The sequence below is a fragment of the Mesitornis unicolor genome, unplaced genomic scaffold, assembly GCF_000695765.1.
Source record: "Mesitornis unicolor isolate BGI_N332 unplaced genomic scaffold, ASM69576v1 scaffold5907, whole genome shotgun sequence".
NCBI classification, from domain to species: Eukaryota; Metazoa; Chordata; class Aves; order Mesitornithiformes; family Mesitornithidae; genus Mesitornis; species Mesitornis unicolor.
The window spans coordinates 17,142-38,371 of NW_010194223.1; the positions used below are offsets into that span (position 1 = coordinate 17,142).

At 38.4% G+C, this 21,230-nt stretch overlaps 1 protein-coding gene across 1 annotated transcript in view; it reads left to right on the top strand.

The window, feature by feature from the left end:
* PRKCZ (protein kinase C, zeta) overlaps positions 1 to 20,218 on the top strand; it is a 36,119-nt gene extending 15,901 nt beyond the window's left edge. Inside the window, exons 5-18 of the mRNA XM_010187721.1 lie at positions 1,472 to 1,557; positions 4,374 to 4,505; positions 4,696 to 4,777; positions 5,438 to 5,490; positions 7,491 to 7,679; positions 10,555 to 10,652; positions 12,935 to 13,021; positions 13,715 to 13,850; positions 14,176 to 14,263; positions 14,986 to 15,105; positions 15,954 to 16,033; positions 16,593 to 16,682; positions 18,879 to 18,994; positions 19,711 to 20,218. Coding sequence (XP_010186023.1) covers positions 1,472 to 1,557; positions 4,374 to 4,505; positions 4,696 to 4,777; positions 5,438 to 5,490; positions 7,491 to 7,679; positions 10,555 to 10,652; positions 12,935 to 13,021; positions 13,715 to 13,850; positions 14,176 to 14,263; positions 14,986 to 15,105; positions 15,954 to 16,033; positions 16,593 to 16,682; positions 18,879 to 18,994; positions 19,711 to 19,798 — 1,445 coding nt within the window. The 3' untranslated portion in view covers positions 19,799 to 20,218. The remainder of the gene's footprint in view (positions 1 to 1,471; positions 1,558 to 4,373; positions 4,506 to 4,695; positions 4,778 to 5,437; positions 5,491 to 7,490; positions 7,680 to 10,554; positions 10,653 to 12,934; positions 13,022 to 13,714; positions 13,851 to 14,175; positions 14,264 to 14,985; positions 15,106 to 15,953; positions 16,034 to 16,592; positions 16,683 to 18,878; positions 18,995 to 19,710) is intronic.
* The last annotated feature ends 1,012 nt before the right edge of the window (positions 20,219 to 21,230 follow it).

Genomic DNA, 21,230 nt, shown 5'->3' on the forward strand with positions numbered 1-21,230 from the left:
GTTTTTTCCTCTACAAACGGTGGAATTCGTTGATGTTTGTGTTTGAGGGTACTTTCAGGCGAAAACTTCGCAGTGGTTTTGCTAGGCTTTCATTTAACTTTTCCTTGCACTTAAGAAAAGCAGTTTTTTGTTTGCTTTAAAGTTTGTATATAGCAAACGTTGAAAAGTTAGGAGTTAAATAACCATATCGGGAGATACACCTCTGTTCCAGTAACTGTGTCTTTGCCACTTGTACGGCATTCGGCTCCTTTGAAAAGTTTGGGTGGTTCTCTGCATTCTCACAATCCATTTAATAGTGCAGTGTCTGTTTCCAGTGCTTGCAAAGTCAACATTTGCACATGCAAATGGAGTGAAACGTGAACGGCTGTGGATTTGGCGCTGTGGATTGGTGGAGTCACGGAAACATCAATATTATGTGCCTTGCTTTTGAAGGGCAAAAATAGAGTATCTAAAATCAAACCCAGTACTGCAGTCGGCGTTTGCGCATTGTGTGTCAGGAGCCTGTGATTTTTGGCTTGCTCAATATTAACTTAAAATAACTTTTTAATGAAGAAACTATTTACTGCTTGCAGCATCTTTTGACAGTGAAAACGTCTGATATTTTTAATTAGCGAAAAGAGACTTCATGTTTGACAAGGTGGAACATAACTGTTTAAAAGTTTACACTAAAAAAACTGTTTGAAACTTCAGACAGACATTACAGATGAAACTTTAAGATGATTTTGCACTAACTTCTGAGGATGATAAATCTATAGTTTAATACACCGTCAGAATGTAGCAATGGTAATCAAGGCTATCAAAGATTTTATATTAAAAATTGCACATACGTGTGTGAAACTCGGCAACAAAAGTAGTTTGGAGTAGATGCTGGGCACTGTCATGTACGGCCTCTTGGCAAGTGTGGCTTAAACAGATGAAATGACTTCTTGTTTAGAATATATTAGGAATAATTGCAGACCTGCACTTGAACCACTTCCCAAACAGAAGAAATATTCTGGCTGTTTAACGGCAACATAAAAACGAGGTCAAATAATTGAACTATCACGACTTGTAACATTTTAATATTGTATATCTAAAGCATTATTGGTACCAAACATCCTTTCCGTGAAGGTGATGTGAGATCAGCGTCGCGATTTTCCCCGGGGGAAGCTGTGTCTTTAACACTTCTGTCCCTCTCACCTGAGCTCAGCAGCAGCAGCCAAGAAACTGTAACGAGATTATGATCATGTGAGGAAAAGAGGGAAAAGGGAGAGGCAGCGGTGAAAGCACATCCCCAGACGCTGTCATTTACGGCTGGCGGTACAAAAAAAATTTACGGCTGCCGTTACAAAAATAATCGGCAGGGATCTTAGCTGTGCGTGGATATCTAGAAAAGCAAGAGTGTTTTAAGTCACAGCTTGCTTGCCGTAGTGTGTCTGGTATTGCCGTGCTGCCATGCTGCTGCTTTACACCTTTCTGATTTCTTTCTTAGAATCCATCTACCGCCGTGGAGCCAGAAGATGGAGGAAGCTGTACCGAGTGAATGGGCATTTGTTTCAAGCCAAACGTTTTAACAGAGTGAGTACTGTTGCGTAAAACGTCGGGGTTTGCTCCCGTTGGCTGCTAATTGTTTTCTCAGTCTGGGCTTTTTCTGTGCTCGAGCGTTGGAGAGAAAGGAAAAGCAAGATGCTTATTCTTGTGACTTCTCGGGCTGCGCAGTGTTATTCAGGTCAAAACAATCAAAAACTGGAAAGGCTTTGAGTCTGGGGTGGAGTTAATAATATGTGCTGGGGGAAAATGATTTATTTTAAGTCTAAAAAACTGCTCGTGTGACTATTTCAACTGATGCGTGCTTAGAGCAGCTTTTCTCCTCTCCACTCGTTATGTGGTTTTGACTGCTTGTTAGCATAATCCTTTACCTTCAGTACTTTTTATCGTTCTTAAAGATTAGAGCCCTTGTGAGCTTTAACAGTTTTGGGTCTGAAGTGCTGCATAATCTAATGAAGAAAAAATACCCGGTTTATTGAGCTAAAATACAACTGCATTACGAACCTGCCTTAATCCACAGAAGGAAGGGAATGTAGCTTTAAGGCTGAGACACCTCCTTCCCTTATCCCATTATGCCTGAGTATTGCAGGGTACATACAAATGTGGTGTACGCTTCTGGGACTTGGGTACAAAACGGGGTACAGTGGAGTGAGGTAACATTTTGATTCAGCAATAACATTTTTTAAATGAAACTAGCATTTTTTTTTCAACGCTCCCCACTCCAAAACTACATTGAAAGAAGGAAAAGCCCCTTAAAACTCAGTACCTTATTCCTAGATACGTGAAAAATAAGTCCTATGTCTGAATTAATACGTGCATTTGTATAGTGCAGTGTACCAATTTATTTAATAGTATGAAATGTATCTTTTTGGTGCTTTTTTGCTACAGAGTAAAAACATATTTTTTTGAAACATTGTGCATGCGTACCTGCCACATTAATAATCCGTAGTGTCATAAATAATGATGTTGTAACTGAAATTAGGCATACAGTGAATACTCGCATAAAGACTTTGAAATCTCATCAGTGTGCCCATTTGTCAGCAATCCTAAACAAGGCTGCTTTGCTGTAACTGTATGTAAATGGAATCATAAAGGCAGAACACAAACCATACCCGACTGAAGTTACTAATAAAGCTGACATGAACTGTAAAATGTATTATATAAATCATGGCCATATATGTTTTGCTTAATTAGATACCAAATTTTAGTGTTACCTGGATTTTTAAGGCTTACCTTAGGAATTCATTCCTTTTGCAACATGGTCTTTTTAAGCTTTTTCAGATAATCCAGGTAAACGAACCCATGCGAAAATCTAAACTTTAAGTGTGTTGAACATAATGTAAAGGTTAGCCCTGTTACTGCTGGATAGCAGTGTTGTACCTGTATTACTGAAGGAATTTGGGAGCTGCCCCTACATCCTTTTTTCTCCGCTTGCTTCCCTGCATCTGACAGAAGATGAGATTATTTTCTTGTATGTCATTACCAGGACCTAAGAAACTGTATTTATTTTAATATTAGTGCTGCCAAACCTGTACAAAGAATACTGAAGGAAGTCTGATGGACCAGGAATTTTGGAAGAGGTGGCTATGGATGTCCAAGGCTTCCTCTCTTGTTAGGCATTGGGATTTTTTGTTGCCTGGGCAATGCAATTTGGGTTTCTTCTGATCAAGGAGAACTGGCTGTACAGATGAATGGGATGTAGCTAAGTTTAGTTATATAAAACTATCAAAATACAAGAAGGGTAATACAGAAAATGTTATTTAAAATTATCTATTTTTTGATCATTATTATAGCTCTTCCCCCCTGAGACTACTAGTAAGGATTTACAGTAGCTTGATGCTTTTGGGCAGGACAGGGTGTGTGATTCATGAGTCTGAGGATCTGAGTAACCACAGGATGCTGCAGTGTGCAGGGAGGAACAGACTCTCTCTGTTCTGTGGCTTTGGGACAGTTGCAGAGTTCGGTCGAAGCCTCAGACGGGGGATGAGGGCAGGACTTGGTGTGCGGTTTGAGGAACGATGGGCAGTGCTTGGCCTGCTCCAGCAATTACTGGAGAAAATGTGCAGATAGGCAATAGTGAGTAATTCTTCTGTTGGCAACCTGTGCTGCGTGGAGAGGAACCGAGACAAGGTGACTTCTTGGCAGGGCAGCAGCTCAGCTTAGCTGCTCTGTGGATAAAATGACCACAGCACATATCCACTGGAAAAATCATTTCAAGGCCTGCCCTGGTAAAGTCAGCAGTAGAATGTCTGGTTTCTTAACTTGTCCTCATTTCGGTTCAGTTTATTCAGATGCCATTTTGTTGCATGTATATTTTTTTGTATTAAGTGGTGCAACATATGGAGGTTTTACATCAGACTTGATAGGTGAGTTTTAGGCATGCAAACTTTCTGCTGATGCTCTACCACTGTTGAAGTATATAGGTGTAGATACACAACATTTTTCATACTTCTCTTCTGTAACATTTTGTGCCGGTGTTCTCCAAAGCAGTCTGTTTAGGTGCTTTTTATGCATAACTGTAGTACGAACTCCTGTCAGTTTTGTTTGGGTAACCTCTGTCACAACCTGAAATTCAAAATAAACTTCTCGAAGAATGATTTGCTAACCTTAGGCTGTAATGTGTTCCATATGCTTGAGACAGTTGATTTCTTCCATTTAAGAAAGCACTTAGCTGAATTTTAGGTATGAAATAGCATTCAGTTATTAGGGGAACCCTGGATATTCTAAGAGAGTGGTTACTGAAGATCTCTTAGGAGGTGGCTTGGGTGGAATCTTGCTACCAGGTAACTACTCACCTACAGAAAGGAATTGATAATTGACTTGATAATGTGCATTTTCTCTTCTAGAAAGCGTATTGTGGCCAGTGCAGTGAAAGGATATGGGGTCTCGGAAGGCAAGGCTACAAGTGTATCAACTGCAAGTTGTTGGTTCATAAACGCTGTCACATACTCGTTCCACTGACCTGCAAAAGGCATATGGTAAGTTTGGGTTCTGCCTAAAGCCAAGATGTTTCATTGTGTCCGTGCTGTAGAAATGCTTTCTACAAAATCCGTTCTGAAAGATACGAATGTAAGATTCACATTGTATTGTACTTACATGGCAAGATGTACTTAAAAGAGATTGCGTAAACCAATGTCTGTTTTCTGTATGACTTCTGTATTTTGCAAGGATTCGGTCATGCCTTCCCAGGAACCTCAGTTAGACGATAAAAATGATGAAGTTGACCTCCCTTCAGAAGAAACCGATGGAAGTGAGTACTTGTGAAGTTGGAATTCGTGTGTTTCCGTGCTACCTGTTTGGGGTGTTTTAAAGTTTAATTTGAATTAGCTCTGGTTTAATCGCGTGGACTAAACGCTCATTAGGGACTCAGTTGCAGTGTATGTACTTCTGAAGCGTATCAGCTGGTTTGGTTTCATCCTGAATTGATACGCTCTGAAACCATTCCAGAATGGGAAGTTAAGCATGGAGTAATTAGCAACAATAGATCTGCTTTTTAAAACAAACAAAACCTTTTCAGATCCAAACTCTGATGCTAACAGAAGTGCACCTGCAGAATTTAAGTATTTCTTAACTTCGTGCAATTTGGAGTATGCTTTCTGGGTTGGTATTTCTGATGGTTTTACCTGTCTTGACTTATCAGACCTCACCTACAAACTGACTCTGGCCTTTGTCAGAGCTGTTACGAGCTCAAATGCTCGTTGATGAATTTCTTACGGTCTCAGAGCTGGTTATTTCTGCGGTGCCCTTAGGATCTGCTCTCAGGATTACAAGAATAAAGTGGAAAAGTTTGTTCAACTGTCCCATAGTATTTAAAGCAAACTGACCCTAAGCTGCTAAACCTTTCCATATATCAATTTTTAAAATGATTTCTAATGAAGGCCTTAATCACACTGTTTGATTTCTCTTCTAGTTCCCTACATTCCTTCCAGCAGGAAACATGACACTATTAAAGATGACTCTGAGGTATGTTTTAAAAACATATTTGTAATTCACATTAACATACTCTTAATCATTCAACCTTTTATAAAATACCTCATTATTTGTCCTTTTTTTTCTGCTACCCTTTAAAAAAGCCTGGGTTTTCTTTCTGAAAATAATTTTTTTAAGCATTTTTATTGGATTTTTCAGATTTCTTCTGTGTGCAGCTCTTGTCATCCCAATTGTGATGTGAGAGACTTGTCTTTTTTCCTCTCCCCTCCATTCATGTTTGAACAACAGTGATTTTAGCAGAGGGTTTGACTTTGCTGGTCCTTGCAACAATTGGTGGCTTTGACATTGTTGTGTGTACTCTCCCTAATGGATGTGTGCCCTTCATCACCCTCGGGCTACCTCTGCAGGCCATCATTATGGAAGTTGGTTCAGTCTGATAACACATTAGCTATCCAGCTCTGAGATGTTTCATATAAATAATACCTAACAATTTATAAACAGCTTTCCTGTGGAAATACAAGTACAATAACATACGCCTAAACAGGTTTTCATCTCTTGTATGCAGTCTGACACAATCTCTGCATACCAGGAATGTTACTCCCTTAAAGCAGTTTGAAAAATCTCAATATGCTTTAATTCTAAAGGGCTTCAAGGCATTTCTTTTAAAAGTGCTTCTGGCCTATTTATTAAATAGGATGCACTCTGCACAACACTGGCAGTGGGTTTGGTATCCCTCTTAAGAAGCCTGCACCTTTTTTCCTCTTCCTCCACTACAATAGTTGTCACTACAGTTAATTCGCACTTGAGTGGTTCTGCTCTTGGGTAAATGACTGCCTTATTTACAGTCATGTGTCTGTAGATTTTATCTTGGATTAGGGAAGGAAAGGTATGAATCTAAAACATGTCAGACAATTTTAGTTACTGTCTAGACTTGCTGACTTCTGCTATGCTTAGTGCTCAGGTAGATACTGCTTATGTTTAAATTTTGGTAGGTGCTGTTTGCTCATCTATCCTAAATTATGCCGCTCTGATTTTCCCACCTTGCTTTTGTGCTTTACTAAAATAATTCAAGGTATCCTATAGAAAGGAAGTGGCATTCTGAGAGCTTTGACTAGAATCTTTAAGCTCTTCTATAATAGCAGTCAATCCTAGATCAAGATTCTTTATATAAACACTTTCCCTAGTTCAGCAGAATGCTGCTCTGTCTCCAAGTAGAGTGGGATGAGGTCAGATAAAAATAGGCCACAGAAGTGTGTCAAAGCATCGTATATATTGGTAAAACATGAAGTGTTGAAGTACGTGCTGCGTTTGGCTAGTTCAGCTGCTTGTTCTTCAGCCTCGCGTGTTCACATCTAATTCCAGCAAACAGTCAAGATAAAATGTATCTTTTAAAATAAAGTTTAAAATAACATTCTTCGTAGTGGAATACTGCCTGCAAATTCTCACATTGGAGAAATTGGCATCTGCTTCTGTACATTCCCGGGTACCTATTGGAAATCTTCACTTTTGTTAAAACTGTAGTGATCTGATACAGGCAGCTGCTGCCCAGACTGAAACCAGGATGGGTGTATTCATTAGCAAATTATTGTTTCCTTATCCATCTTCTTTTTAGATAGCCTTTATTAATTTGTGTTACAATATCTGTCAGAGTAGGAAAGCTGCTCTTCATGTAATGCAAAGAATAATTCTACATGGCCTGCAGTTCAAGAATTGGACTGAAACCTCATTTCTCAAGGCACTGCCTTCTGTTTTGCAGTAGGGAATGCTCAGATGATTGTCTGAATGAACTACTGCTGTGAAAAGCACAGTAACTTTTAGTACCAGCAAAACCAATGCCAACCAAACATTTCTAAACAAACAATTAAAAACTAATTAAATTTTTACTGTTTTCATTAATATTAAATAATCAGCCATTCAGAACTATGTGCCAGTGACAGTGGCAGGCAAACTCAGCAATTCTGTCCAGTGTTTAAAGGCCTCTTTGCTTTAATAGTTACTTGTTATTGAAGTGTCTTCTGTTTCTTTTTATACAGGATATCAAACCAGTCATTGATGGAATGGATGGAATTAAGATTTCTCAGGGGCTTGGACTACAGGACTTTGATTTAATCAGAGTTATCGGACGTGGAAGTTATGCCAAAGTTCTTTTAGTTCGGTTAAAAAAGAATGATCAAATTTACGCTATGAAAGTAGTGAAAAAAGAATTGGTCCACGATGATGAGGTAAAAGTCTGTGGTAATTGTATTCTGTTACATATTGTGAAAACTTAGTGTGCTTTAACTAAAACCATTCAACTAAGAAAGCAGCTCAGGCTTAGGCAACATTTCTGTAATAGAAGTTTTACTGACTTTTGAACTCATTTGTCATCAACTGCATGAAGCACCAAGACTAAATCTGAGATAAATGTCCCTTATTTTAATAACAATTAACAATTATTAATAATCTTAGTAGAAATAGTCCAGCCTGGATGTGCTCATCTGTAAGTGATGAGATAAATAGGATGGAATTTGGGGACTCAATTTTGAAAGGGAACAAAGGTGTTTTCCACAGCAAATGAATGTAGGTGCAAAGTATTACCTGTATTTCAGAACAGGAGCTGAAACTGGTCTTAGTCACGATTATAGAGCTTATGTGCAAGTGGCACAGTACTCTGGAATATTTTTTTCCATGGGTTTAAAGAAATTACCCCACTGCTGGTTTGTAAAACAAATTCTGTCTGCTACAGAAATCACTGCTGCATTTCCCAGTTATTTTCAAAATCCTGTTGACGTTTTTTTAAGTACAGAATCTCAAATGCACAAGTTTGGGGTGGGGAGAAAAGAAAAACGAAACAACCAACCAAACCCTTCATCTTTTTTGTATAATATTCACATTTCTTGAAAGGTGTAGATTTTATATTCTAATTTTTTACAACTGCGATGAAGCGATCGCAGCAAGCAGGGAAGGCAGATTTGAGCCACCTCCAATGCCGTCGGACTGGAGGCTGCTGTGTAAAGTAATGGAACAGGGGATGGGGTAACTGGGCTGCGTGTGGTCAGACCACAGCCCCGACAACGCTGACCAGCATGGGCAGGCTCCCAGCTTTATCTGAACGCTGCGGTGTGCCCTGGCTGTGCACCAGTGGCAGTGTGTGATGGGGTACAGCAGGTACGGCACCGTTAAATACACCGTGTCATTCTTGTGCTGGCATCCCAAACTCTCTTTAAATAAGAGCTGGACAGTCTCACCTCATGGGCAATTTCTTATATAGCTGTTTTTTTCAACAGAAAGTGAATTTTTTCAAATAGAATGCGGTTTTTAAGCTGCTGATGTTACATCAGTTTTATGCTGTTAGGAAGACTGGATTTCTTGGAAGTAGGATGTTGGAAAAAAACCAGAGCACATTGTTTGAAGTAATACTTGTGTTGTAGTTTCAGTCAGTTTCTCTGGCTGCTATTTTTGTCATGATTCCAGAAGGTAGGGTTAGGAGAGTTGTAAAATGTTCTTCTAAAATACTTTAGCTTACTCATTCGCTCCTTTTTACGACTGAAGATTAGGCTGTTTTGGGGTTTATTTACTGTTTCCATCTTAACACGTGTCTTTCCAAGAAGGTAGAAGCTACCAAGAAGTATTATTTAATGCGTTGTGCAGCTGCTCTGAGAATCAGAGGTAGATGAAGTCTCTCTTGAACAGTGGCTCTCGGATAATTACATAGGAGATTGAGCTAATAGTTTTTGCTTTTCTATAAGATAGGCTGTATAATGAATTTCTGGGAATTAATAGGAAAGTCACCCAATTCTGTGAATGCATGAGGTATTTCAAGTAATGGAAATATCACCTAATAAGTGTTTCATGGAGAAAGAAAATTAACTACATAGTAAGTATCAGTATGTCTAAATCAGCCAGTGCTTTCCAGGTAATGATGGATATTGGAGAGAAGTAAAGGTTCTTTTGTAAATGAGATGGAAGCAAATCAAATACCAAAGCTTCTGCTATTAAATTTTCCTAAGCTTAATCTTATTAACAGTGGTGCACTGGTGTAATACCACTGTACTGGTACGTACATGCAATGATGAAGTGGTGAGGTTAAGGACTTACAGAAGCTCATTCAGTAATAGCAGAAAGAAGTGGCCATGCTTACTGTTTTATTCAGAATTGGATTTTTGGCTCATGCTTGGACCCAGGTTTACCCTTCCAAGGTGTCTGAACACGAAACCTGACATGTAATTAATTTGATGGTGACATTTCATTGATTCCTTTGAGACTTGAGTGTCACTGGTTGTCCTGGCCAGGAAGGGCTGGTTTCTCAGTGTCTGTCCTTGTTGTCTCTGGAGTGGTGGGAAAGCTGGAAGTATCTGTTGGAAATGGAGAGTTTTTAGAAGTGTATTTCTAGTTCGTTGGCAGGGTACTGAGTGTAGAATGGAATGTGATCAGTTATTGCATGAAGAGTGAGTATCCACTGCTAAAACCAGTTTAAAACCAGTTGTCTGTAAGGTTTCAACCTTGTGTGATGGTATGAAAAATTATGAAATGCTTCGTTATTACGAGTCAGAATTTTGCAGTCCTATGTTGGTATCATTCAAATGATGATGGGTTGTTACATGGTTTGCAATGGGTATCCAGGACTTCTCCCTGTTGTAAAGGTAGCCTGTGATACTCCTACATTATTTTGGTTGGACAAACTGATCGGGTTTTGGTAGTTTCACTGAATTCATTTTGAGTTTCAGATGAGAAAATGAAGTTCAATTCATTTGAACCTTGTAAAAACTCATGTTACTGGCATGAGTTGCTTCAGCAGCCTTCGGATCATTTATCCAAGATAATTGAATTGATTTCTATGAAGCGGCATGAGCAGTGTATCAAATATTGCACATATGTGATGTAGTAAATGACTTAAACTTGGTGCAGACCTTTCTAAATGGCTAAGAAACTTCTGAATATGTAATTGAATGAAAATGTTTTCTAACTTCCTCCACATTTTAGGGGGTTTTGTCTTTCTGAAGAACATCTGTAACGATGACACTGTATGTAAGGGAGCATAGATGTTCAGTTTCTTTACTGGGAATACCCGCAGTGGTTACCAGCAGGAGTTCTGATTGTTCAATTACTCTATTTCAGGATATTGATTGGGTACAGACAGAGAAACATGTGTTTGAACAGGCATCCAGTAACCCATTCCTAGTTGGTTTACATTCATGCTTTCAAACAACAAGTCGGTAAGAAAGATCTGAAATTATTCTTTTTTTTTAAATCTTGATCGTTGTTGTAACTGCTTCTCATCAAGCAAACATAACCACTGCTGTCACACAGCCAGTAGATTTTGGGAGGAAGCTTTAGCATCGTCAGGGGTTCTCTACCACAACAAAGCTGGTTCCAGTGGGCTTAACCAGTGTGGAGTGGAGGAAAAGGCAGTGGGGCTGCAGGAGCAGGATGGTGGTAGTGGGTAAAACAGCTTTGTAAAAGAGTTTGTCATATGCGAATCTGCTGAGGACCAAACTGTTCTTCTCTGTTCTTCAAAACAGCGTAAGAGCTGGGCTGCTCAGTAATAACAGGTTTTACTAATAACTTAAAAACCTGCATGGGGGTGAAGTGTTTTTTACCTGTGAGGCTTAAGAGCATGGACTAGGAAGTATTTTGGAGCAGGGAGGAAGAATGATCTCCACAGGGGACTGGGTAAGTATTTGACCAGAAGAAATTTGTCTTGCAGACAGAACAAAAAGAGAGACTTGCCACTGAGACACTTGCACACTGAGTGGTGTCCAATAACTTGTCCTGGTTTACCTTTTAAGTTTTTAACACTTTTAAGTGTTTCAAATGAAGAATCCTTTTCAAAGGGAAAAACCCAAGTGTAATTGTTCCCAATTAGAGAGCTCTGAGAGACTGGAGCATGCATTTTCCAAATGGAGCATTTTCCAGTGTGTGAATATACAGAAGGGAGTTTTTAACTCATGGAAAGATAGGTGTATAAAGAAACTCTGCCTCCCAGGACAAGCACAGCCTTCAGCAGCTGTGGCTCAGCGTGTTTGTCCTGTAGGGCTCTCACCTTGGCAGCATTGCCTGGATCGTATTTTCCCAAGGATGAAACCTTTCCTGCAATCTGGAATAGACGGTGCTTCCTATGGCTGATTCCACCTCTGCTTCTTTCCCCTCCTGACTTATCTCATGTTTGCTTCGAGGAGACTGTTTCCAAACCTTGCTCTGCAGAGGAGCCTTGGTGCTGCAGCCTTTCTGTGCCCACACCTCCGTTTGGTGCAGAACAGAAGTGGGTCCATTACGCTTGCTTTTCATTCACCTTTTTCTACCGCTGAAGGTCTTGGCAGAGTTAAGGGAGAGTGGGATTTCGTTCTGTCCTGCTAGCTTGCCAGATTGACTTTTGAAAGTAAATTTGGGTTACATCCCTTTAAGTGTTGTCTTACTTTAAATAGATCAGTTTGAGGTTTTCAGGAACCGAACGAGCACAGACAGCAAGTTTCACAGTTGTATATTTAATATCACAAGTCCTACAGAACATTGAACTCTAATACTGTCAGGCACTCATTAATTATTGTTAACGATGAAGGACTTTTTAAAAGATGGTGACTTTTTAGTGGCAAAACCAGATCAGAAATACAAATGAGAGGTTTCAGATTCTGTCCATGCAGAAACCTTGTTGACTTAGGTGTGTATAGTCTACATTTCATCTACAAAGCTGTTTGGGTTTGATGCTGCAGCTTTGCTGTTAGAAAGATCAAGATTTAGTCAAGTTAGAGTAACAGTTTAATATTACATCAGGGAAATTTGTGTCAGATTGCTGACTGATTACCCTTTAATAAGAAAAGTTTGAGTTTAAATTGATGCATCTTTTAAGAGTATTTTTTAGTCCTAAAAGCTTTACTTTAAATAATCAGCATTGCTTCAGGCAGGGTTTTTTTTCTCCAGTCAGTAAGATGTTGTTATTCAAAGCAGTGCCCTCGCTGAGCAAATCCTACACCGTGGAGTTTTGTTCCATAGAAGTCAAAAGAACCAACGTCATTGCCTAGGAGTCGTGTAACTGCAGTTGCAGTTAGGTCTCTTTCCAAGTACATGACAACTTTACCTTTTTTGGATAAATGTTCATTTTTGCCCTGTGTCATCTTCTAGCATACTTCATACTTGTGTGGTTTTGCTGTTAGGTCTAAGTGACTCTTCAGAAAGTCTGTAGATCATTATATCCTTAGGGTTTTGCATACTTCTAATATATTAAATGCTCATCTTCTGTGCAGTGTAAATAGTCCTGCAGGCTGCTCACCACCAGTAGCCTGGTGTATCGCCTGCCTCTCCTTTACATTTAGTTTCATTTAAATAAAGGCTGTGATCCAACATGATATGGATCAAATAAACACTTTTCTTTTCCTATTTCTATAACTACAAGAAATTTAGATGTCTAATTCAAGAGTGGAAGTGAAAATGGCTCAAATTGGATAAGAATAGTTTCTCTTGAGTTTCCTTGGACTCCATTAATTGTGTTCTGTACTTTCAGATTGTTTCTTGTCATAGAGTACGTCAACGGGGGAGATCTCATGTTTCATATGCAACGGCAAAGAAAACTTCCTGAAGAACATGCAAGGTATTTTGCTAACACAGCTACAGTGGGGTTTTGTGTTGTGGTTGTTTAATGCTGTATGAAATGCTTGCCAAACTTTAATTCATAAAAGAATATGAATAGCAAAGAATGAAAGGTTGATCCCTAAGTTCAGAATGTACTGCCGTGGGTAGAAATTTCTACTTTATTTTTTGAAGGATATATGGTTTTTTTAAGGAAAGCAAACATTTGATAAAAAGTAACAGCTACTCCTGTTTACTTTTGTTTATTGCTTCGTATTTAGGTAATGCTTCCTTGACCTGCTGGTAGAAGATAGAAATACTCTGCTTATTCTGGTCTTACTCTGAATTAATATGGTGTTGGCAGAAGACAGTCTATTCTGCATGGCTTTGCAGTATAAAAAGTCTCATTGTAACTCTTAATCAGCTGAAAATACAGATCTTTTATGTCGTACTTGGAATTTTTAGGAAAAAATCTGTAGCGTAAAGAATAAATATTTTCTTAATTAGCAAAACAGAGAAAAAAATTTCCCATATTTAATTAAGGGAATAGCTTTAGAAAGAGATGAGTGTCCTTATTCATAAGTGTAGCTGCTTGTTTGGTGTACTGTTGATAGAGAGAAGCTGACTGTAAAGTGATGTCTGAAGAACATCCTTTTAATTGCAGGAGCTTTTGAATAACCTTAATGCTAATACAAATTTTCTTTCTTAATTTCAGGTTTTATGCTGCTGAAATTTGTATTGCTCTAAACTTCCTGCATGAAAGAGGCATCATCTACAGAGATTTAAAACTGGACAATGTCCTGTTGGATGCAGAGGGTCACATCAAGTTAACAGATTATGGCATGTGCAAGGTGGGGTTTCTCTTCCCTTTCATTTGTCGCTGTCGTGATGAGGAAAGCTTCTCTCATTCCCTCCATGGAATAGATATTGCACCAGTTTCTAAGAATGCTGGACTAAAACGTTGTTACAGATGTGGTGTGGCTCCGTTTAATCAGTTAATTTGAAAAGAAGCTATAAAGACATAAGCCAACTTTGAGCATTATTGATATTTATTTTGCCTTTTTCGAAAGGAAAGTCTTTAGACTTCTGAAATAACTTGGCTTTATAAATCTAATTAAGGGAAATTTCCAGCAATGATGGTCAACTATTAATTAATGAAATGATTTATGCATGTAGGAAGGTTTGGGCCCTGGTGACACTACAAGCACTTTCTGTGGGACACCAAATTATATTGCACCGGAGATCCTCAGAGGAGAAGAATATGGTAAGCTGTGACTGAACACTTTGTAGCTGTAATAAATCACAAAGCAAAATTCTAGCTGTAGGTTAGGTGAAATAAATTTATTCTTAGATTTCCACGTTTTTATGCCTTTATATGTTGAGAAAATTGAATGTGTATTATAGAGTTCACTTTTTTCTGAAATAAGGTTGTTTTTTCACTTGCAGTCACTTATTTCAGCTTCTTCTAAATCATACCCTCCCTGCAAAATAGCTTTTAGATGCCACTGTGAGCAAAACCAAGTCCACTCCTTGAAGAACTTGACATCCCAGCTACTGCTGTCTTCCAGACAAGGCTATAGAATGCTGTTAAATAAAGTTAGTGCTGGTGCATAATCTCTTTAAGCAGTGTTGTTACTTGTGAACTCATTGATAGGTTGAATCTGTTCATTGAGTTACACTGTAATGTTCAGCTTCTTTGGAAAAAAAACACCTCAGAAAATCTTCAGCTTAAATACTTGAATGAAAATTCAGTGTGTATTGCTATCTGGCAGATGCCTACGAACTCCTCTGCAGATTCCCTTTGTCATCCCAGTTCAGAAAACTCAAGTCTCATGGAGTGGCAGTGTAAATCGATGTCTGTGGCTGCAGTGGAAGTAGAGAGTTTCAGTACTTTGTAGAAATAGGCCATTAATCCTCATTTATATGAGAGAGAACACCTCAGTGCAAGGAGTCCTGGCTGAAAAGCTGCTCTGCGATGATTTCCAGGGTTCAGCGTGGACTGGTGGGCTCTCGGCGTGTTGATGTTTGAAATGATGGCGGGAAGGTCTCCGTTCGATATCATTACTGACAATCCAGACATGAACACTGAAGATTACCTCTTCCAAGGTATGGTCACTTTGAGTTTCTGTTTTCTTTCCTGGGGGAGAAATAAGGAAAAAGAGCAGTTACAGTAGGACAGCAAGGTTTTCTTTTTCCCTTGTTATCCCATAGCTGCCTGTAAATCTACTGTAGGTGAAGGCCCTCAGTATTTCCAGTTCTTCATCCCAGGAATTTATTTTGTTGAACTCAGATAAAATGGTTCTGGAATTAGGAAACCTTCTTCAGACAAGAAAATGTTTTTAAGAACGTCCACCGTTCAGAAGTCACTGACAGAATGGGTATGGAGTGGTATCTGTGGTAGAAGGCAGTGCACAGGCCAAGACTGAATTTCAAAATCCAGTGCTACATGAGGGGTTAGGAGGATCTTTCTTGGCAGAAATGTAGCAACCTGTGGTTTTGCTCCAGATAACTTAAATTATACAATAGAAACTCTAACAGTTGGGGGAATTGCAAAGTTGCCTTCTCCCTAATATGCAGAACCACTCTTGAAAGTAGTTACTGCAACTCTGTAGCAGAATCTGCTGTGGTGGTCTTGACAAGCCTAATGTTAAATCAACTGCTGTTTAAAATCACTCTTTTCCATATACTGAGGACACAGAAGCAGTTTGATTCCCTGTTTATCCTGCAAACAGTAGAGAAAGATAATGAAGCTAACATTTCTTCTGGGAAATGCTGAAATGTCTGTATAACAGGGCCTTGAATTACTGTGGCTCCTTTTGTTTGCATTATTTTTAATAATTACCCTTCTTCCCATTTACCAAGTGGTAACATATTTAAATAATGGTGTTTATGTTGAAATCATGGCCGTTGTCATAAACCAAAACCCAATATTGCTGTTTTTCAACCTGTAACAGTTATTCTGGAGAAGCCGATCCGGATTCCAAGGTTTCTTTCTGTCAAGGCTTCCCATGTGTTAAAAGGATTTTTAAACAAGGTAAATAACATTCTCTTATTTTTAGCATCTAAGATCTGGAAGTCAGAGCTTCCTGTTGAAAGCAATACAGTTAAGAAGTTAATCTGCTTACTGTTAAAATCTATAAAACCTTGGTATCCTGTATGTGAAAAAAACCTACTTACGTTAAAAAAAACTGCTTCTAATTTACGGAGGTAATTCCATAGCACAGACTTGATTTTAGTGGGGAAAAAATAAATATAGGCTTGGCTATCAACTCTTCTGTAATATTTACTACTTAAGCTGATGGAAATCCATAGAACCATTATAATTTTTTAAAGGAGAAAAGAAGGATATGAATTATACAGAACTAAATCTGATATTTTAAGAAGTTGTAAAATACCATTTAAAAATGAAATTTCAAATAAACTTCACTAAAAAAAAAGGAAGAAGGCCCAAATCCCTGGATAGCCACAGTGTGTGAATCTTAGCAGCAGTTTGTGTAGTAGCAGGGACTGCAGGAGTCGTGTATGTGGGCTCTGTCAAAAACGCACTGTAAGTGGCTTAGAGGATGTAACCCTGATTTCTGTGTTTTCTGCAGGATCCCAAAGAAAGGCTCGGTTGTCAGCCACAGACAGGATTTTCTGATATCAAGTCTCATACGTTTTTCCGCAGCATAGACTGGGATCTGGTAAAAACGATTACTTCTGTTTGTATGTGTTCAAAAGGGATAGATTCCTTTAGTTTATTAATTCTGTGTATATCTAACAACCCCATTAAAACCGGTGAAATTCAATGAATTCAAATTGAATTCACTTGTACATTAAAAAGACTGAGTTCACAAATTATATAGATTTTAAAATCAATAGGATTATTCAGGTAGGTGACAGAGTTTAGAAACACGAACAGGATTTGAAGCCATGTGAAAAGCATTGAAAGCAACGTGGTTATTTCAAATGATTCTCTGATTATCACTCTCAGGTTTATTGCTGCTGGTGTAAGGGAAGTTTTTAGTTCACGGTGGAGTACACGACTTGCATTTCAGTGGCTTTGCAGGCATAAAATTTTATTGAAGTTAGAGTTTTCTTATAAATTTCAGTTACTTGGTAATTGTGCCTACTTCTGTTTTCATCATAGAAACCATCACAGAATTGACATTGTTACATTTATTGACGCTCAGGCAATAAAACTGTTAAGTCAGGAACACTGCCTGCTCAACATTACATTGGTAAATACCCATTGAACAGTGCCAAAATACAGATGTAATATTGGAAGTCCTCAGGAAGTGCAGGAACAGGCAGGCAGCAGTGCCTGGGATAACACAAGAGAGATGGAGAGGGCTTATTTGTTTAAGAAACTCGTAATTGCGATTGGTACTTCTTACACTGATTTGAATTTTGATTTCTTTTTTACCTGTGTTTTGGCAGAAAGCTTTGATATCAAATACCTATTTAAAAAAACACTAATTGAAATGTTAGGTGGTTGTGCTGTTTTTGTGATGCGTTTAGGACAGTGCAGTTCAGGAGGATAAACTAAATAAATGTGTTGGGAAATACATTCAGGAGACAACGAAATAATATTTGGAAAGCTTTTTTAATTATTAGATGGCTTTTCTTTGAAGCGCAGGTGATGTGTAGAAAAGATTTTGACTTAAAAGCTTCTCCAAATCTTTTCAAGTTGAAACACAAGGAAACAAGAGTCTAATGCTGACTGGTCTTATTTCTATGTGAAGCTTGAATTAAATGGAAAAATAAATAATGGTACAGTGAGCACATAGTGTGTGTATATATATTTTTCCTAGAGTTAGTCATTTGTGTGTGGCACAGCTAAGAACATTTCCGATTCCTCACTGTGTTTAGGAAGGTTTAACAGCATTCAGGGAAGTACCAAGACAACCTTTTTTTGGTTGTTTCTTCACGTACCTTATCCTGGTGCCTGTTTTTATGTATTTATCCATTATATGCTGAAAAAACCCCAACTACAAAGCCATGGCTACTGTTGGCCTTCTACAGAAGCAGGAAGGCTTTTTCTAGAGCTGTAATTTCATTCACACAATGCTGGCTTGCTTTAAGGTAGATTATGGAGATTGTAGCTTTGGCATTCTTTTAACCGAACATAAATGTTAATATTAGAAGGTGGCATCTGTGCTACCACAAATGTGACTACATGACAGATTTGTCTCCACTGCTGTGGTGGTAAGACGTTCAGGTTAAAGGCTAATTCAATTAAGTTATTTACTCTGCATAAATGTGTTGCACTTAATCTGGCATAAGTTTCCTTGCTTTCCTCCCTGCTAAATATACTCAGTGGTTTTCCTATGCTTGTGTGCTTATATTCCTAAATTACAAGTTTTACTTATTGCAGTCTTAAGTCTGCAGCTCTGTAGGACGTGGAACTTGAAATCTGAGTCTTGGGCTCTTAAGTTAGAATTGCAATTTTAATTTGATTTATGATATCCCAGAAATAAGTCTCCTAATTCCACACAAGTGCTGTTGCTCGGGAATAAAAGTCGATTTATTGTGCTAGCTCTTGTATTGCAGCAATAAGCATCTCGGTGGGAGTTTTTCAGCCCTGAGTGTAATCTACCAAGTTAGAGCTTAAATGGCTGGATTATCGATGGACTTCTGTTTACGTATGCAAAGTGCTAATTATATCGGTGTCCGTTGCCTGGCTTGTAGTGTATATTACGTAGGTATTTTAACACTTCTGTCCAAATAATAGTGCAGAAAGTGAATGGAAACCTGAACAGTGTGAGTTGTTTAAATGCCAGAAGAAACACTGGTGTTCAGCGTGGCTGGTGAAACAGTCCAGCTTCAATTTTAATAATTAGGGGATTTTGTAACTCTTCAATATTTTCATGTTTCCCTTCCATTACTTTTTTTCTTAGCTGGAAAAGAAGCAAGCAACCCCCCCATTTCAGCCTCAGATCACAGATGATTACGGTTTGGATAACTTTGACACGCAGTTCACCAGCGAACCTGTGCAGCTAACCCCAGATGATGAGTATGGCTTTATTTTTCCCTTGCATATTAAGAAATTAATTTATGAATTACTTTAAAATTACTAAGGAGAGGCTACGTACTTGGCATTAGGACATAGTACAGTTAAAATAAATTTGGAATTATTTCTATCCTACATATCTTGCATAACTTACTGTGCTTCTGTATTAGAGGACTGCCTAGTATTAAGAAATTGCTGAACTCAGTATTGATTTGCTGTGTGTGCTCGGCACTGAAAGAAGAGATGGAAATTTGATTCTTGACCCAGGCAGCGTTTTGCATTTTGGTACTTGGGAGGAACACTTGAGGCCTCAGAATAAGCTTGAGATAGCAGGAAAGCCTTGCAGAAAGGGAGTATTGAAATTTGCAGCAATTTGCACATGAGCAGCCCTTGCTGACAGCAAAATACCCATTTATTATTTTTAAATTAGTGTGACAGCAGCTGTGTATTATGCCTCTTTTTGGGCTCTGTCAGTATGCACGTTGCCTAACTGGAAGGGCAGAAGAAACTTGTTTCAATTTCCAGTCATTGCTTTAGATATTGGAATAAAACATTAAATATTTCTACGTTCAGAGACTTATTTCTTCCCATTGTTGCTTATGTATAACTTCATGTACAGCCATTTCTGTGTGGTGTTTATTATTTGAAGAGAAAGTGCAGCAATAGAAGTAACGTTTTCAATTGATAAAACTGAACCAAAGCTTTTGTTTGTTTTTCAGAGATATAATAAAGCGAATAGACCAGTCAGAATTTGAAGGGTTTGAATATATTAATCCGTTGTTGCTGTCGACAGAGGAAACAGTATGAAGGAGTGACATCTTCGTTGTGGACAGTGTGAAGGACCTTTAAATTTATCCTTAACTACAGTATATGCATGTGAGGCTGGGGAACTGTAAGATTTTTGGATGGAGACCAATGATTTAAAAAAAAAAATGCTGCTGAAAATCAAAGAAGAGAAATAATGATCTTGGTGGGTGTCTTCTGCCACTTTGCGATTCTTAAGTTCTGGGCACTGACACAACTGGCTTCAGTAATGAAGGAATTTGCATTTTGTGCCTGTTTTCATGAAGGATTGAGATGTTCATTGCATCCCTGGAAAAGGAGACTCTGAACAATTTGAGACCTGCACACTTTCTACAAACATTTGATGCAATGAGCTACCAATTGAAGAATATTACAGTGTAACATCCTGAAGAATAAAATATATTACGGTGGTGTTGAAGCTTATTTTTGATGCCTTTTTTCCACAAGTGGTACCTGTCTAAACGTCTCAGATATATTTAAAAGGAGTTGTGTTTTATTAGCAATCAAAACATAAATTTGGGTACAAGATTTAAGTGCCTAAATGGATAAACTGCATTGAAGAATTATTACGTATTTGGAACGTTCTTAAACCTGGTAAGTTCTGCTTGTTAATACTAAGTAACCATTCACATATGAAACGTACGGTTCGCAGCTGCAGCCTGATGTCCACTGGCATCTTTATAGAATTGGAAATGCAGAGTGACTCAGCAATATTAATTCCAAATTAGAATTGATGGTATCGACTTCAAAATCCGGCGGTTTAAACTCCAAATTTACCAAAATGTATAGATTGAAGAGAACAAAATTTGCACACAAAAGATTTCTAAAACTACTTTAGCAGTGCCTACACCTACAATGATGTTGTGTTGTATATTAGATTTTTGAAAAGTATTTTTATCAGCAGTGCAAATGTTCAGAAGTAGAGCAAAAGCGTAATAAAGCATAGCCTTAAAGTTTAAATAGTAAATAGAATAACCATAATATAAAGTACACTTTCCTGATAAAGCACACCTCCTACTTATGGTAAACTGTCTGCTTACAATTACTCAGTGTGTGTTAATAACTAATCATTCTACAGACGAGAATGGGATGTTTTGGTAAAATGATTTGCATCAAAGTAGTACATTTTCTTAATGGAAGAAGACAGAATACCTAAGAAATTGGCTAAAGCAAAAGAGAACCGTCAAATCCCTTCTCATGGAAACCGGGGGTGCTGGGGGGCAGGGAAAGGGTGCATTACATCCAAAAGATTAACAGTTACCAGCTTGGGAAAGCTGCTGTGGCTCCACGTGAGGATCAGTGCATCGCTCTCTGACACTCCAGATGCTTGTGAAGATTTACCTGCCTGAGTAACAACCGCGGAGGCAGGATTTCTTTCTGCTAGATGTTGCTTTACCTAGAATTGTGTGGGTTGTAGAGATAAGGGAAGCAAAAA